This window comes from Schistocerca gregaria, chromosome 5 (assembly GCF_023897955.1).
Source record: "Schistocerca gregaria isolate iqSchGreg1 chromosome 5, iqSchGreg1.2, whole genome shotgun sequence".
In the NCBI taxonomy this organism is placed as follows: Eukaryota; Metazoa; Arthropoda; class Insecta; order Orthoptera; family Acrididae; genus Schistocerca; species Schistocerca gregaria.
The window spans coordinates 330653094-330671547 of record NC_064924.1 but is presented as its reverse complement, the minus strand read 5'-3'; the positions used below and the strand labels follow the sequence as shown (position 1 = coordinate 330671547).

The 18454-nt window shown below is 40.5% G+C and overlaps 1 protein-coding gene across 4 annotated transcripts in view; it reads left to right on the top strand.

The window, feature by feature from the left end:
* Nucleotides 1-18454, top strand: part of LOC126272015 (uncharacterized) — a 103323-nt gene that overhangs the window by 21431 nt on the left and 63438 nt on the right. For all 4 annotated transcript variants that reach the window (XM_049974508.1, XM_049974507.1, XM_049974509.1 and 1 more), the window contains exon 2: nt 312-1463. In XM_049974508.1, coding sequence (XP_049830465.1) covers nt 336-1463 — 1128 coding nt within the window. In that variant the 5' untranslated portion in view covers nt 312-335. The remainder of the gene's footprint in view (nt 1-311; nt 1464-18454) is intronic.

Here is an 18454-nt window from a genome sequence, read left to right as displayed (position 1 = left end):
TACACATATCAAAAGCTTTGATAATTTCCATGTTTGTTCATTCATTAACTGCCCGTTGGATCATGCACAGGACAGTCTACTTTTAGTTGAATGAGCATTCCCATTCCTGAGACTCATGTTCTTCACTGCTCAGCAGTTCCATTATTCTATTTCATTTTCACCGTGCAAGTGTTGCGTATCATTTCAGGCTGAATCCAAAAACACTCACCCCTCTTCAGTTGTCTTGCTAATTATTGAATTATTTATTTCATGTCTGCCTCATTTGTAGTCATTTGTGTTGCTTGTTTACCAAAGACAAATTTTATTTTCAGGTCTGCACACCAGTATGACACAGAATGAGCAGCAGCCCAAATTTTCAGTCAAGGCTGGAGTCACCACAGAATGATTTTTTCAATTACTTTAGGTGCTGCATGCGGTGGTTGCCATGCTTGCAGAGCAGGCGCCAGGTGCATCCATCTGCAAGCAATCTGGTGGAAAATAAATTCATCATTTTAAGCACGCAAAAATTGATTAGAGTTATCCATATGGACTATGAGTCAAAAATTCCAACCATCAGAGATAGCCTTACAGGCAATGTCAACCAGCCAACTGCTACAAATTCGAGGAACTGCTCTAAAATATTATCACCTGACATTGAGTGCAGCGATTATAAAAGGAGAAGCCATTCAATGATATCCAATACTTCAGAGCAGTCATCAGAGGATTATTGGTTCACTCATTGGAGTAGACCGCCTAAACCGACGGATAGTTGTAACTGTTCTTTTAGAACATCATGGCGCTCCTCACTAAGAGATTCCAGATTTTCAGATATCCAGAATGCACTATCTGAAGTAAAAGAATGTCTCTACTCTCCTCAAGAGGAAACTAACACTCAAGTGATCCAGCCAACTACAGTACATAGTTTTGCTAACAATCTTGTAGAAAAAATTTTAGTTGAAGTTATAGATCATTTGGCAAGTGATGAGTCAAAGAACGGTATTGCTGCAAAGACTAACAGAGCATTTAATGTGCATTCCACTCTTCATAAAGATGAGTTGAATTTTAGTACAAAAGATCTGAAGTTTTTTTCAAATGGTTGTGTGCAGAATGGAAGAGGTGTTTTGAATCCATCTTTTGCTGATCATCCTACTGATCCAGTTGTTGCAGCATGCAATGATATAACTGGATTGGAAGACATTAATTTTAAAGTAAATCGATCAGAGCGACTTCAGCCTAACTTAATCAGTTTAAATAAGTCAGCAAAAAACATATTTGAGACAAGGGATTGTTCCAGCGAATCTGTAGAACTGAAAATTACTGATGCTGAAAAATCGTTGAGTAACAAAGTAAAGGCAGTTGAGCAGACTGGTTCTCCAACTGGTAACAAAGTACAACCCCTAGTTGAAGAACCCCCTGTTATCACTAGAACAGCACACTCTAAGTGTTATCAGAAATGCACCCACAGCAAAAACAATAAAAGACTGGTGAGTATTGATTAATATTGCCTACTTTTTGTACTTTATTAAAGTTAAATCGCACATATAGAAAAGATTGAGGCTCATGTAATTTAAAATCACCCAAAAGTAAGAAACCTTGTTGCCCTCGTGTTGTAAATGTTTGTGAAAGATTTGTGTGGGAAAGTAAATACCACAATGAAAGAAGGATAAAACATTTTTTTTTTTTTTTTTCAGATTATTTTTGATCAAAAGTACAATCAGTGTCAGTTAGAAATGTGTCATTTTCACAAATTGGCCTCTGTAGGAGAAGTGAGTCAAAACTATGTAACCACTATAACTACTTTATTTATAACTCAGTTTCATTAAGTGTGGCATCATTGGAAAGATAAAATGGTCAACCATGACATAAAATTATTAAAATTCCAGAGTTATGGGTACAAATGTTTAGAAATCAGTAATAAAAGATGAAAGTCATCTCTACAGATTATTTTTATATATTTCCAAATTTCAGAAATTTTTTTTCGCCAAAACCACAAGTTCTACTATCTTAATTTTTGTTTCACATACTCCCTATTATCATACTTTTTAATATAAAAAATATAAGGATGTTTGTTCTGTTTAGTGATTTAAGACTGAAAGAACACAAATGTATATACCTATTGTGCATTGTAGAACAAATGAGCTTTGAGGGCACAAAACAACTTTCATAACATTCTAAAAAGAGTTCATTCTTTCAAACAAGCTTTCACTGGGGAATATTGTGTCTGATCCAAAACTATATAAATGATTTGTGCATGTGCTTGTGGCAGGGAAAGTCATTAAAATGTTTTGAAAAAGGGATCCAGCAAACATCAGCATGTGGCCACGTATAAACTGAGGAAACTGCCCTTGGCTTCATGAATTTCACTTCTACACCTCTTGTCTTCACAGGTCTACAGAATTTTTCCAAGCCGCCATTGGTTATCATAGATACCTACGATAAACTTTTCTTCTTTAATAGTGACAGAGGCGGTTTTTTGAAGCCCAAGATAAACTTGTATGAATTTAGTCAGTAATGGAACACACTGCATCAGTAAACTGCTTTCATTTGGTGGTTTGAAAAGATGATTAACTTTTGTCCCAGGAATGGTAGAACCAGCTTCATACTGTTTCTGTAACATACTTATATATTTTATCTCCTTTGTCATTAAATGAAATGTTTTTGCTCTTGGAACATGAGTTTTGGCAAATGTAAACAGATCTTTCGAACTTAAAATGTGATTGTCACATAGATTATGTAAATGTTTAATAATACCAACAGCTCCATCATGTGCATTTTTGCCATGACTAGTGGCAAAAAATTTACATTCTGCAGTCACCCCATCATTTTGCTTGTGATGGCACAAAATTTATATGTGCTTAAAGTTTTTGTATTGTGCAAAGCTGCCATCACTGAAGTAAATAACAGGTTGGATGGTGGTATTTGTTTCAGTATATAGGTGGTGGGAGGGTACGTAACCTCTTGGTTCATCCCCATGAAATCCCCAAACCACCTTTCCTACCCTCTGGCTCCTACCCTTGTAACCGCCCCCCGGTGTAAAACCTGTCCTATGCACCCTCCCACCACCACCTACTCCAGTCCTGTAACCCAAAAGGTGTACACGATCAAAGGCAGAGCCGCATGTGAAAGCACCCACGTGATTTACCAACTGACCTGCCTACACTGTGATGCTTTCAATGTGGGAATGACCAGCAACAAACTGTCCATTCGCATGAATGGACACAGGCAGACAGTGTTTGTTGATAATGAGGATCACCCTGTGGCTAAACATGCCTTGGTGCACGGCCAGCACATCTTGGCACAGTGTTACACCGTCTGGGTTATCTGGATACTTCCCACCAACACCAACCTATCTGAACTCCGGAGATGGGAACTTGCCCTTCAATATATCCTCTCTTCTCGTTATCCACCAGGCCTCAATCTCCGCTAATTTCAAGTTGCCGCCACTCATACGTCACCTGTCATTCAACATCATCTTTGCCTCTGCACTTCCGCCTCGACTGACATCTCTACCCAAACTCCTTGCCTTGTCTGCTTGTGTCTGTATATATATATATATATATATATATATATATATATATATATATATATATATATATATATATATATATATATATATATATATCTGTGTGTGTGTGTGTGTGGGGGGGGGGGGGGGGGGGGGGGGGCGCGAGTATATACCTATCCTTTTTTCCCCCTAAGGTAAGTCTTTCCGCTTCCGGGATTGAAATGACTCCTTACCCTCTCCCTTAAAACCCACATCCTTTCATCTTTCCTTTTCCTTCCCTCTTTCCTGAGGAAGCACCCACCGGTTGCGAAAGCTCGAAATTCTGTGTGTGTGTTTGTGTGTTTTATTTATTGTGCCTATCTACCAGCGCATTCCCGCTTGGTAAGTATTGGAATCTTTGTTTAATATATTTTTCCCATGTGGAAGTTTCTTTGTATTATATATATAACATTAAATGGTGAACTTTCAAGTAAGTCACAACATTCATTAAGTTTTTGAGAAATGTAGATGGATCTGGTCTGTATTCTGGATTGTTAGCTTCATATTCAGCCATGTAGCTATGTAATGTGAGAGGTCACATGAACTTATGGCATCTTAGTATCTGGGAAAAGTCAAAGACTTTTCTATTTCCTTCCAAAGGTTAAAGAAACAATTTCAAAGAGTTCTTCAAAGTTTTTTTGCCATGCTTCTTGAAAGGGGCACACCAAATCGTTGTCTTCAAATGTTCCCAAATAGAGCCCTTTATGAGAAGAACAGAAATTGTCACCATTTTCACAGGTACTTCGCAGCTTCAGTAATTCAATATCAATTTGATTCAGACTTCACACATCTATTAAATCAATCTCTTTTCTACGGCTACTTTTCTTCTGACATGCCTCTGCTGTCACAGAATTTATAGATCATGCTCTTTCCCCATAATGAATTCTAAATGAAGTGTGTATGATGCAGAAAAGAACTGAATGATTTAAACTTTTTCTGACACAGTTGTGTGTGTGTGTGTGTGTGTGTGTGTGTGTGTGTGTGTGTGTGTGTGTGTGTGTGTGTGTGTGTTTTGGCTTAAGAATTTAGGGTAACCTGTGAGACTGTCTTTTGGAGAAACACGCACACTATTTCACAATATGACTTTGGGGAGGCTTATGACTAAAAACTAAATGTACAAGGGTCATGCAATAATTAAAGAGACAAATTGGTCTGGGGAAAAAACTCTTAGTAGGGCAAGTTTGGTACTTTTATGGCTTGAAGTTGGCATCACTGGGATGAGCCCTGATCAGCTGATGTATCAACATTGTTTTGTTTGTAACATCAAAAATTCATTAAAAGATGGAGAGTCCACTTCAAACATCCACATTAGTTGAACAACATTGTTGTTTGTTTTTTACTTGCTGAAGGCAAGAAACCAGTGAATATATACTGTTGAATATCTAAAGTTTATTCTGAAGGTTGTATGCATTGTGCAAATTTTTAGAAGTGGTTAGAGCAGTTCAAAAATGGTCATGACTCGGTGATTGATGAACACCATTCTGGCCAACAAGTTACAGTTTCAACTCCCTCTCTTGAAAGTCGAATTGATGACATTGTTTGTGTCAACCACCGTGTGACTGTGGAAATGGTAGTTCGTTAGGTTCAAGTTAATACTGGTACTGTTCATAACATTATCTGTAACAAGCTGAAGTACCACAAAACATGTGCAAGATGGGTCACAAAAGAGTTGACATGGCTACACAAGGAAACAAGGTTGAGAGTGTATACAGAGCTAAAGGAACGTTATAAAAGGGAAGTGAGCACTTCCTCAACAAAATTTTAATGTTTGATGAAACTTTGGTTCACTATTATGAGCCAGAATCAAAAAGACAAAGCATGGAATGGAAGCACACCAACTCACCTGTCAAGAAATAATTCAAAACCCAAGCTTCAGCAGGAAAAATCATGTTGACAGTGTTGTGAGATATTGAAGGTCCAGTTTTTTGTGATTATCTCAAAGAGCAGCGTACAATGAACAGCAATACTTCTTGGATTTGCTGTTAAATAAGGTGAACCAAGCCATTAGAGAGAGAAATGTAGTGGATCTCAGAGGAGAGGTGTGATTCTCCAGCAATACGATGCACATCCTCATATTGCTCAACTAACCCATGAAACCATCGACAAAATGGGCTGGGAAGTAGTGCCTCATCTCCCTTGCAGTCCTGATTTAGAACCTAGTGATTTCCATTTGTTTGGTGCACTGCAGGTGGTGTTTCGTGGGAAGAGGTTCCAGGACAACGAGGACATTAAAAAGTTTGTGGGTAATTGGTTCCAACATCAAGATAGAGTTCCTTGCAGCCAGAATAAAAAAGTTTGTAGCCCACTGGAACAAATGCATAAATGTCGAAGGGGATTATGTTGAAAAGTAGGAAAAATACTGTTTTGTAAAAATAAACACTTTTTTCTGTAGACCAACTTGTCTCTTTAATTACTTACTAACCTTCGTAAATCTAAATGTGAAAATGAAACAACTAGTAGAATGTCTCCAGTGGTCACAGGCACATTTCTTTATCATAATACACAATATGTAAAACTTGCCATACTTTGTAAAGAAAGATAATGTCTGGAAACTAATAGGTGCAAAAACATTTAATGAAACACAAATATAATCTGGAAGTACAAGGAAAATATAGCAAAACATTTATTCATGAATAAGTTTTAAAGGATTCTGGAGGTCTTTGTTTGAGTTAATTAATACATATGTTGGAATAAAAACTTCAAGTGGTATACAAATCTATTTCTGTGAGGTTTGTATAGGTTAAATTTCATACTCATTTATATAATCATGTGATATGTTGGAAACCTTATTATGTTGCTAACAGTGGTAAGATTGTACATTAAAGATCAGTCTTGGCTGGAACTCATAGGTAGAGGATGAACGGATTGCAAGAAAGAGAGCTCAGTTTAGGATACACTATAGGTGTGGGATCATTAAACTTATGTCTGTTGTGTTATCACTAAGTAAATGCTGAATGAACACAGTGATACTGAGTTCAAGATGTCCAGATAGATATGTTTGTAGTTAAACAAACAGGTAGATGTATATCTGTTTCAGTGAATCCATTGAGTTTTGTGAGTTAGATAAGTTATTATTCATTTGGAAAATTTTGAAGGAAACAAGCAGATAACTAAATTAACTCATGGAAAATAGGAAGGGAGCATGGAGAAAAGCAAATAACTAAATTATTTCATGGGAAATATGAGGGGATGGATGGAACACAGAGGGAGGGATTCTTGAGATTACATCTGTCGCATGTCATAACTAAGTAAAGGCTGAAGTAATACATTGGTTATGCTTTAAGTAATGCAGGTAGATAAACAGTTTATGCTCTTAGTTGATATTCATATTGTCTCAAGCTAACAGGGTACAAGCTGTTGTTGTGATGATCTGTTTGTAAGTGAAGCCATTCTGTTGTTCATTTGGGGAATTTAAAAAACGCTCAGCAGTGGCAAAGCAATCAAAAAAATGTACTGCACAATCCCATTACTTCATTACTTGGTTGTATTTCATATCAGATTCATTGTCTTCAAATGAAAAGGTATAAACATATTCTTTACCACTGACAAAAAGTTGGGGCAAAAGTAAACTCACACCAGTGACACACGGATTCCACTTCTCCATACAGGTGTGTACATAATTGAATGTTTGGACTGTGGCTGCTTTTGTACGTAGGCCAGACAGGTAGATCATTTGAGATTAGATTCAAAGAACACATCACAGCACTAAAAAACAAGAGTACTACAGAAATAGCTGCATGGATCAAAACACCGTGTCAATAAAACAATTATCATCATTCTACATATCCAACCTAAAGACAAAAAAGTAGACATCATTGAAAAAATTACAATATACCAACACCAAACGAAACAACATTCTTCTTCATATTTATCATAAAATAACTAGTTATGTTACCATGATGTTCCCCAAATGTACAGGAGAATGACCTCATTTACAAATATATCATAAAAGCAGCAGCTTGTACCCAATGTCAGCTTGAGAGTATATGTATGTCAACTGTATATCTGTCTGCATTATTTAAAGCAGAACCAGTTTTATTACTTCACACTTTATTTAGTTATGACCTATAACAGACATATCAAAATCCCCTGCTCTGAAAAAATTGCTCTCCTCCAATCACTTCCTTCCCCCACTATATATATGTTAAAAACAAAGATTCCAAGACTTACCAAGTGGGAAAGTGCTGGTAGACAGGCACAATAAAAAAAACACACAAACACGCACAAAATTTCGAGCTTTCGCAACCGGCGGTTGCTTCATCAGGAAAGAGGGAAGGAGAAGGAAAGATGAAAGGATGTGGGTTTTAAGGGAGAGGGTAAGGAGTCATTCCAATCCCGGAAGCGGAAAGACTTGCCTTAGGGGGAAAAAAGGATAGGTATATACTCCCCCCCCCCCCCCCCCCCCCCCCGCGCACGCACACACGCACACACGCACACACGCACACACGCACGCACACACGCACGCACACGCACGCACACACACACGCACACACACACGCACACACACACGCACACACACACGCACACACACACGCACACACACACACACACACACACACACACACACACACACACACACACATACATATATATCCATCCATACATATACAGACACAAGCAGACATATGTCCTATTTTTCATGAAGTTAATGAGTTAATTTAGTTATCTGCATGTTTCTTTTCATATTTTCCAAATGAACAATAATTTACCTGATGAACAAAACTCAATGGATCCACCGACATAAAAGCAACAGTTTGTACCCCATGTCGTCCTGACATACATTACCCGTTTACATTACTGCAAACATATCTGGACATTTTTAATTCAGAATAACTGTGTTAATTCAGCATTTACTTAGTTATAAGCCTCCTCCCCTCAGCCCCACCACCTGCCCCCTGCCGCCTCCGCCGCCTGCACCCCTGCCCCCTAACCCCCACACCGCCGCCCTCTCCCCACGGCCCCCTCTCCCCCCGGGGCACTGCTCCCACTCCACCCCCCACAACGTTGATGTAGTTAAATGTTTCATAGAAAAATTTCCGGCTTATGAAAGCCATTATGCGTATCATAAGTTACGGTATAAAGTATTTAGGACCAGATCTATATTTCTCAATCGTGTATTCACTGTACTGTGCAGAGGAGCAAATACCCGTTTCTCATGTTACTTACCCCAAAATATTTTGCAAAAACTGCAATTTGTCATTTCATTCACCAGTGTCTGACTCTTGTCGAACAAGCAATGCTTTTCAGGTAAAAATAACACTGCCGATAATAAGGAGAGAATGTAATTAATTGCAGAATGTGAAATCCATCAGCTAAAAGCAGAGTATGCGTGGGCACATTTTCAGAGTGATACTTTGCTTAGCAGATCAGATTGTAATGCTAAAATGATAAAATTTGATTTTATGAAAACTTTGCCTACATCGGTCACCTCTACTGGTTTGCTGTTACAAACGTCAGTTTTGGACATAATGCTTTGACATCCACAATATGCACAATGATGATACATATGTGTTTCTGTGGAATGAATCCATTGCATCGAGAGGGCCACAAGAAATTAGTTCTTGTTCGCAGTATTTCATACACAATTTTGTCAGGACTGAAAAACTAATTATGTACTCTGATCAGTGTAGAGGCCAGAATAGAAACATGAAAGTTGCTGTACTGGGTCAATACATTGTAAGCAGCTCAGAGTTCTCTGTGAAGAAAATAGACCATAAATTTCTAGTTAGTGGACACTTGTACTTGCCTGTGATCAGGATTTTGGCTTGGTTCAGAAACAAAAAAAGTATATTCCTAATATTTGCCTTCCTGAACAGTGGAATTATGTGGTAGTGAGTGTAAAAAAAAAAAGGAATTTGTTCAAGGTAATCGATATCAATGCGGAACATTTCTTTCCAACAAAACAACTCGAATCGAAAAATGTCTTCTGGCAGTTGTAAAGTAGAATGGTTGAACATATAGTGGCTGCAGTTTGAAGTAATCAACTGATTCAAAATATGGTATAAATACTTGAACCAAAGCCAAGAGCCATTTCAGGAAATTGATGTGGCCAAATGAACATCCCGATGCATCAACTATCTCGAAATGCTTTATCCTAAAGGACATGTAATTACAGAGGATCTGCTCAGTTTTCTTCCATCTGTATCCCCAGTTCATCCTGATTTCTACAAAAATTTAAAATTGTCTCCAAATGCTGTAGATACATTGCCTGTGGATGAATTTGAAATGCATCATAGTGCTTAAAATGATAGAAACCAATGTAAAATGTTACATGTAATCTGTACAATGTACACTAATAACAATGCATACTATAGACACATGCAGTCTATGATGGACCGTGTGCGATGAACAGCATGAATAATCAGCGTTCTAACGTACCTGTCATTAAGAATGTTCAAATATCAGGAGCAAAAATAGACTAGGCCACAACAAAACTGTAATATTCTACTATATAATTAACATTTGTAATGTATCTGTCAGAATATTGTTCATTAAAACCAAGTTACATCGTATGCATGTTAAAAGGCTGCAATACATCACAGAAAAACATTCTTTATGAGCCCTTATTATTAATCCTGTTTCCTCCACATGGACTTCCCCGGGATTAGGCCACTTGTGCTCTCAGTGCCTCGTTTGTACTCAGGTGTTTTGTTTGAATAAGTTTAGGACATGATTATGGCCACACAATGGAAATTATCAGACTTTGAATGCGGAATGATAATTGGAGCTAGATATATGGGACATTCCATTTCAGAAATCATTAGGAATTCAATATTCCGAGATCCACAGTGTCAAGAATATGCCAAGAATACCAGATTTCAGGCTTTATCCCTAGTCACGGGGAACGCAGTGGACGAGAGCCTTCACTTAACAACTGAGAGTAGTGATGTTTGCATAGAGTTGTCAGTGCTAACAGACAAGCACGATCAGTATGGGAAATACGATAAACATATCGGTTAGGAGAGTGCAGCGAAATTTGGCATTAATGGGCTATGGCAGCAGACGACTGAGGCGAGTGCCTTTGCTAACAGCACAACATTGCTTGCAGTGCCTCTCCTGGTCTTGTGACCTTATCAGTTGGACCCCAGATGATTGGAAAACTGTGGCCTGCTCAGATGAGTCATGATGTCACTTGGTAAGAGCTGATATTTGGATTCAAGTGTGGTGCAGCCCCCGTGAAGCTGTGGATCCAAGTTGTAATAAGGCAATGTACAAGCTGATGATGACTACATAATGGCGTGGGATGTATGTACGTACAGTGGACTGGGTCCTCTGGTCTAACTGAACCAATAATTGACTGAAAATGGTTATGTTTGGGTACTTCGAGACCACAAGCTACTACTCGTGGACATGTTCCCGAACAATGATGGTATTTTTTTGTGGATGACAATACACCATTCACCGGGTCACAATTGTTCACAATTGGTTTGAAGAACATGCTAGACAATTCGGGCGATTCATTTGGGTACCTGGCAAACATTTATGAGACACAATCGAGAGGTCAGTTCATGCACAGAATTCTGCACCAGCAACACTTTCACAATTATGGACAGCTATAGAAGCAGTGCGACCCTGTTTCTGCAGGGAAAATGATATTTGGAGGTATCCCATGACTGGTGGTTCTGAATTTGTGCACCTGAAATATCTCCTAATATGATCATGATGGTGCAGATTACTTGGACTTCATCAGCATTAGTCTTGAGTATGCTGGAATTTAAATGCTTCACCAATCTCGAACTTCCATTAATAAACATAATTAATTTTTCAATCCTATCTCCATAAATTTTTCAAGAAATAAAACAGCTACTTCTACTCAAAAGCACACAAAATGAGGGACATGACAAAGAAGTGTATGTCAGTTTGGCGATTTGTTACATAATTGATCGACATCTATATTCTTTTTCTGTTTTGTGCAGATATCTGTCTGTATTTTTATCCTGCAGGCATTTATTCTGGGCTTGCCAAATTACTCCAACCTGGGGTGCTGATATACGGAACATACGCAAAAACCCACACAGGTACTTCTTCTTGTAATGATACCGTGATCACTGCCCCACCTCAAAGACATGTGGTAGCCCTCTGTACACTCATTACATGCAAAAACAGATAAAATTTCTAAACTTTTATTACTCTTAATTACTGAATCACTATATTGCTTAAAGACAGTGACTGTTACTTAGTGGCTAGATACACGCACAGTTATACATCACTCTACTGAAGTGATATGTAACACCAAATGCCTCCTAACTGCGTTGATGTCTTCCTTTGTCTGACATGCTGAGGATCCCAAACATTTGAACACCCTCCAGGGGGCTCACCACTCGTCGGTGAGTTCGGGTCCCCAGCCTTAGCAGCAACTTTTCTCTTCCACGCTGCACGACTATCCTCCCACCATTCATTTCCCCTCCCTTCGGGAACATGTCTGTGATATTTTCGGGGAGGTGTTCCGGATTTTCAGTAGCCTGACATCAGAACAGTTCCTCCACTATTTTTTTCTTTTCTTTCTTTGTTGTCCTATTCTTCCTCTGCTTAAGTGTTTGAGGTTCCTCTTTGTATCTTGTTCCTCCCTGTATGCTCCTAAAGGCTGGCCCACGCATCTGCCGCATAATGGGTGACTGGGTAAAGTGTAATTCCCAGCCCTGCGTCAACAGGCAGGGTTTGCGCGTACCCCCTGGTAAAGGCCAGGCCCAGGGATGGGTGATTGCGTGAGCTGTTACCTTCCCAAATTGCCAATTTGTCCCTCTGTCAGGAATTTGAGAAGTGACCTGAGGTATGAACAGTCACCTAAGTTGGAAGGAGTACACTGTTGGAGGTGCTGGCAATCATGGGGGAATTTCTTGCAGTGAGCCAGTCACCATCTCAGTCTATGTCTACTAAACTTAAACCGAATGAGGCTAAAGATTCCAAGACTCTCCCTGCTGCACCTCAGTTCCTCCTGGTATCACTTACTGAAGGTGGTCAGTGCTTTGCTACAGTTTATCCGTTTATTATTCAGAAAGGTGTCAATGCAATTGTCGGCCCTGTGAAATCGTGCTCTCATTTACGTAGTGGCTCTTTGCTTTTGGAGACTAATTGTGATTCTCAAGCACAGTTGCTTGCAGTTTCCTTCCTCTACGGCTATCCTGTTCATCTAGAGTCCCATTGAATGCTGAATTCTTTGTGTGATGTTATTTACACTAGGTGGCTTGATGGTCTGACTAAGGGAGAAATCCAAACTTACTTCTCTGATCAGTGCGTGGATCGTGAAAAAGGTTGATGCATCCTTAGTGTGCGCGCACGCACACACACACACACACACACACACACACACACACACACACACACACACACACACGGGTGGCCGGGCGGGCGGGCGAGCGGGTGCGCGCGACACACATTTTCCTCACGGTTGATTGAGTAGTGCTTGCATCGAAGATCAAAGAAGGCTCTGAAGTCATCACAGTCCAACCTTACATTCTGAAACTGATGCACTGCTGTCAGTGTCAACATTACAACCACACTCAAATGTCCTGTCGAATGTGGCCAAATGTGTTGCTTGTGGTCGGGATGCCCACAAGGGCAATTGCCTGCCTCTTTCTCCTTACTGTATCACTTGCAATGGTGATGAAGCAGCTTCATCCTGAGAATGTCCCACATATCTCGATGTGTGGGCCTTCCGGGATATCCTGTCACTCACAAGCTGTTGGCCAGTTGAAAGGCCTGCGATTTATCGTGTGGCACAATACCATTCTTGCTGCACTATGCTCCACAAAGGACGTTACCGTGCAAACTTGCGACCTCATATTCAGCGCTGTGGTTGTAAAATCGCCCAGTATCACAGAAGCATCTGCGTCTGCTTCTCCTCCAGCCCCAAAATTTTGGCCTCCTGCTACACAGCCAGCAGGCCAGAAAAGACAGAAGGATTACTCCTGTGAGGACTTTCTATGTTCCTCCACCAAACATACATCTGAGTCTTTATTTGCCAAATAAAAAAGCTCCAAGAAATCAAAGAAAGGCAAATGATATTCTCCTTCAATGACTTGTCGCATGATACCCTCACCCGGCTGACTTCCATTTCACCAGTGCAAACCACCAACACTTTTTTCTGCCCTGGATTCCACAGTCCAACCCAGTAACAATTCCAATACCTCTGTAGATCTTATAGAGTAAGATCCTCCAGCCTCTTCACCCTGTAGCAGTGAGTCTTTGAAAGCTGGCACACAGCAACTGCCGAGGTGACAACCCTTCATTTTTTCCTCTCCTCCCTTTCCCGTCATGACTCTTCTCAAATGGAACATTTGTGGCATTAGATGCAACAAGGAGGAATTACGGTTGCTCTCAGAATCGCAACTCCAGGAAACAAAATTGTCCCTGCGACTGCTTTGACACCTCGCAATTCTTTTTGGTCCACTTCAACCTTCTACCCTGAAGACAGCATTCCGTCTCATGGGGGAGTCAATGTGCTCATCCGGGATGGCGTTCATAGTCAAACCACCTCTCTGAACACCTGGCTGGAAGCTGTTGCAGTCTGAATTTTCCTGCCTCGCGTTCCCTTTTCTCTTTGTACCGTCTACATCCCTCCATCATTCAGTGTAACTAGACAGGCTTCCTCCAGCATATTGGGCAACTTCCTCAACCCTTTTTGCTGCTTGGTGACTTTAATGCAAGCCATCCCCTTTGAGGCTCTTTGAGAACCTGGCCGAGACACGCTCTCTTTGCTGACTTTCTCAATCAGTTCAGTCTCATCAATGCTTGTACACCCACATTCCTTTCAGACTCTACACCCAGCTATTTACTGTGTGGTCCATTTTCTCTGACACATACTCAAGTGACCATTTCCTGTGTGCTATCCGTTTCCTGACTCTTACTCCACGTATGTGTAAACCCAATTGGCAGTTTTCTGAGGCCAACAGGAGGCTTCACTCTTCCATTGACCTTCGATTATCAACATTTCCCCAGTTACAATGGCCAGGTGGAATACCTTACAGACGTTACCTTATTGCCGCAGAATGTTCCATTCCCCGCACATCACCTTTACTGTGCCATGTCCCAGTTCCTTGGTGCACTGAGGTATGCTGCAACACAGTTCATGTGCGGAGACATGCACTCCATGTTGTTAACTGTCATCCTAAAATGGCAAACAGTATTTGTTACAAACAGTTGCATGTGCAGCATTGTCGCATTCGTCGGGAAAGCAAAGAAAGTTGGTGGCTTTCATTTAATAGTTCTTTTAACATTTCCATTCCCTCTTCCGTCGAGTGGGCCAACGTCAAATGGCTCTTTGGGACGAAGGTCCGTTCCCCAGTTTCTGTCTTGACTGTAGCAGATGATGTCATTGTGGACCACATTGCTCTCTCCAACACCTTGGGCCACTATTTTTGCAGAAATTTCAAGCTCCACCCACTATCACCCCACCTTCCTTCATTGGAAATGAATGGAGAAGGCTTGGGTGATTCCCTTCACCTCTCAGAGTCGTGAATGCTACAATGCTGCCTTTACCGTGGAAGCTAGATCAAACTCTCACGTCATCCCAATCTTCTGCCCCAGGGCCGGATGATGTTCAGATACAGATATTGCATCATGTCTGTTTCAGGCAACCACTTTCTCCCTCACAAGTATAATTGCATATCGGCAGGTGGCACATTTCCCAGGTGCTGGTGTGAAGCTATTATCGCACCCATACCTATGTCCAGTGAGGACAAACACCTTCCTTCTAGCTACTGCCCCATTTCTCTCACCAGACGTATTTGCAAGGAGGTGGAATGTATAATTCATGCCCAGCAGATATGGTGGCTCAAGTCTTGCTATTTACTGTACACTGCACAATGTGGATTTTGAGCATGCCATTTTGCACTTGACCATCTCATCATTTTGTCAACCCATGTCATGAATGGTTTTCTGCGGAAACACCAGACTGTGGCCGTGTTTTTTTTGTTTGGAGAAAGCCTACATTATCTGGTGGACAATTGGTATCCTCTGTGCTCTTGACATTTGGGGCTTCCGAGGCCGCCAGCCCTGTTTCCTTCAAGCATTTTTAAAAGACAGTTTTCAAGGCACATGTGGGTTCTGTCTCATTGGACATCTTTATCCAAGAAACAAGGTTCCTTAGGGCACTGTCCTGTGTCATCCTGTTTGCTGCCGCCATTAACCCTATTATGGCCTGTCTTCTGCTGGACATCACTGGCTACCTTTTGATTGAAAATTTTGCCATTTATTGCAGTTCTCCATGGACTTGGCTCCTTGAGCAGTGTCCTCAGTGATGTCTTGAACATCTTTACTCATTCAGCATCAACAGTGGGTTTCGCTTTTCCACTGACAAAAAAGTTTATAGAAATTTTGGGGAGTGCAGTGGATTTCTTCCATCATCTTATACCTTGGGCTTAAACTATGAAATTCCTGGGGCTTGTGCTTGATAGGAAACTTTCCTGGTCCTTCCACATGTCTGTCCTGGCCACCCACTGTACCTGATCCGTCAATGTTCTACGTGTCCACAGAGGTACTTCCTGGGGAGCAGATTGCCAAACTACTGCTGTCATACTGACATTACGTTCTCCTGAGCGGATAACCATGTCATTTGTCTGCCATTCATGGCCACCCTTCCTATGTCTCCTTCTTCAATGACTCCTTTGACTGCCAATGGTACAGCCCTCTTCTCTGTTACCTCCTAGAGGTCGCTTTCGGCTATTGCACCAGCAACTTACCTTCATGCTACCTGCCACTTTACCGATGTGTGTGAACCCTTCAGCACCTTGGCTTTGCGCGATAGCCCATGTTCACTGTGGACTTCGTTCACTTCCTAAAGACACTACTCCAGATTTGATCTGTAGCTGTAAGTTTCTTGACCTTTGCACGAAACGTAGCAATAGTACTTTTGTGTATACTGATGGCTCTCTACTGACTGTGGTGTCACATTGGCATTACCACTGATCTTCCCTTCATGGAAATGAGCTCCAAGGAATTAAACCTCTTCCAGTGGCTTGCTAACCTCCTTTTGGCCCACTCGCAGTGAAGAGATTATTTTAGCTAGGTTGTGTATTGGACGCTGTTGTACTCATTGTTATCAACCTTTGATGGTGCTCCTGACTGAATGCCCTTATTTTATCCACTTACATTCTAATGTATGTTTTTCCGTCTGAATTATTGGCCATTTTAGTGAACATCACATGGGCTGTGAACTGCGTTTTACGTTTCATCTGTTGTAGCAATATGGCAAAGGACATTTACTCTTTAGTTTGGGACCTCCATTGTGTCTATGGCGTATTTTGTGGACCTTCCTCCAGGAGGAATCCGTATTCTTAGCTGTCTTTCCTTCCATCGATTTGGCTTAAGGTGTAGTCATTTTAACTCTTTTTTCATATTAGTGTTATAAGGTTCTGACATGGGCCCGTATGACCTTAGTTGTTTTTGTGCCCTTAAAAAAATCACATTTCAGCAGTACTCAAGAATGGTTGCACAAGTGTTCTGTATTTGGTCTCCTTTTTATATGAGCTACACCTTCCTAGAATTCTCTTAATTTAACCAAAGTCATTCATTTGTCTTTCATACAACTGATTTTACATATCCATTCAATTTCATTTTGTTTTACAGCATTACCCCTAGATGTTTAATCGACTTGGCACTAACAAGCAGCACTCTACAAATAATGTATTTGAAAATTACAGAATTGTTTTTCCTACCCAGATTCAGTTATTTACATTTTTGCATGTTTAGAGCAAGCTGCTACTCGTCACACTAAATCAGAATTATGACCAAGAAATCCCGCTGCTCACCCAATCTTCATGAAAGAGTTAAAGGAAGACTGATCATAAATAGGAATAACTGAAGTTAAAAATGCGTTGAGGAAAGTAGACGTTGCACTGAAGAAAAAGTCGGCAGACATTTTAATTTTCAGTATGCTCGCATTGCTTTAATATTTAAAGGATGGGTTATATACCATAATGCAAGACCTTCTATATCAGAATGAATGAGATGATGATCCCTATACAAGAGGTACAGGCACACCAAAGTTAAAGGGGGATAAGCATTACACAAGATGGAATCACTGTATACATCTTCACCAAAGTATGTTAACTGTCAGGATGCTCTTGTGTGGAACAACGAATGCAATGTGTGTACCATACCACAAATACCTGTATGGTTGATGAGGTGAGCTGCAGGAAGAGCTACGAGCTGCTTATTAGGAGAAGGTGGTAGTCGCATATGAGGAGCCTTCGTAGAAGTGAGTGTGTGCACTGTCCCTGCTACTTTCCATCTTAAAAAATTAGACGGTCAAATGAAACTTATCTGCAATGTAGGATTACAGTGACTGGATTCCACTCATGTTAGTGTCACTGCTGCTGCTACTGCTACTGCTGACTGTGGAGTCTGTGGAGTCTGTGCTGTGTGCAACGCTTCTTGCATCGCTGTTGCTCTCATTGTCACTGTCATCACTACTCTTTTTGTGTCAATGACGAATTGTTCTGTCATTGTGTCCAGAGTTCATTCAAGGAGAAGATACTTCTCTTTGCATTTTGAGACTGCAATGTGAAGTCCACTTGTATTTACATATTGACTGAAATGTTTCTTCCACAATTTTGATTGCATCATGTAGAGTGAAACCAACATTTTTCTTTCATAAATGCTCTTTTACTGTAGCCCATATAGGTTTAGCTGTATTTAAATCCAGCTGGTAAGCAGGTAATCTAAGCACTGAATGTCGGTGTTCAGCAAGCACAGCGTCAGTTTTAAATGTCTGGAACCTTTCTTTACACTACATAGAGGAGGCATTTGAGTCACAGATGGGCACAATGGAAAAAAAAAATGCTAGAGATATTTAGATGTTCTTTAAAGTTCTAATTATGAAGCACTTGCCAACTTCTTGTTGCATTAAGCAAGCATTGGTCTGACTTCTGGTCAGTGTTGATTCTTCACTGATATAAACATTGCACACATGTAATTCATACCACTTAATCA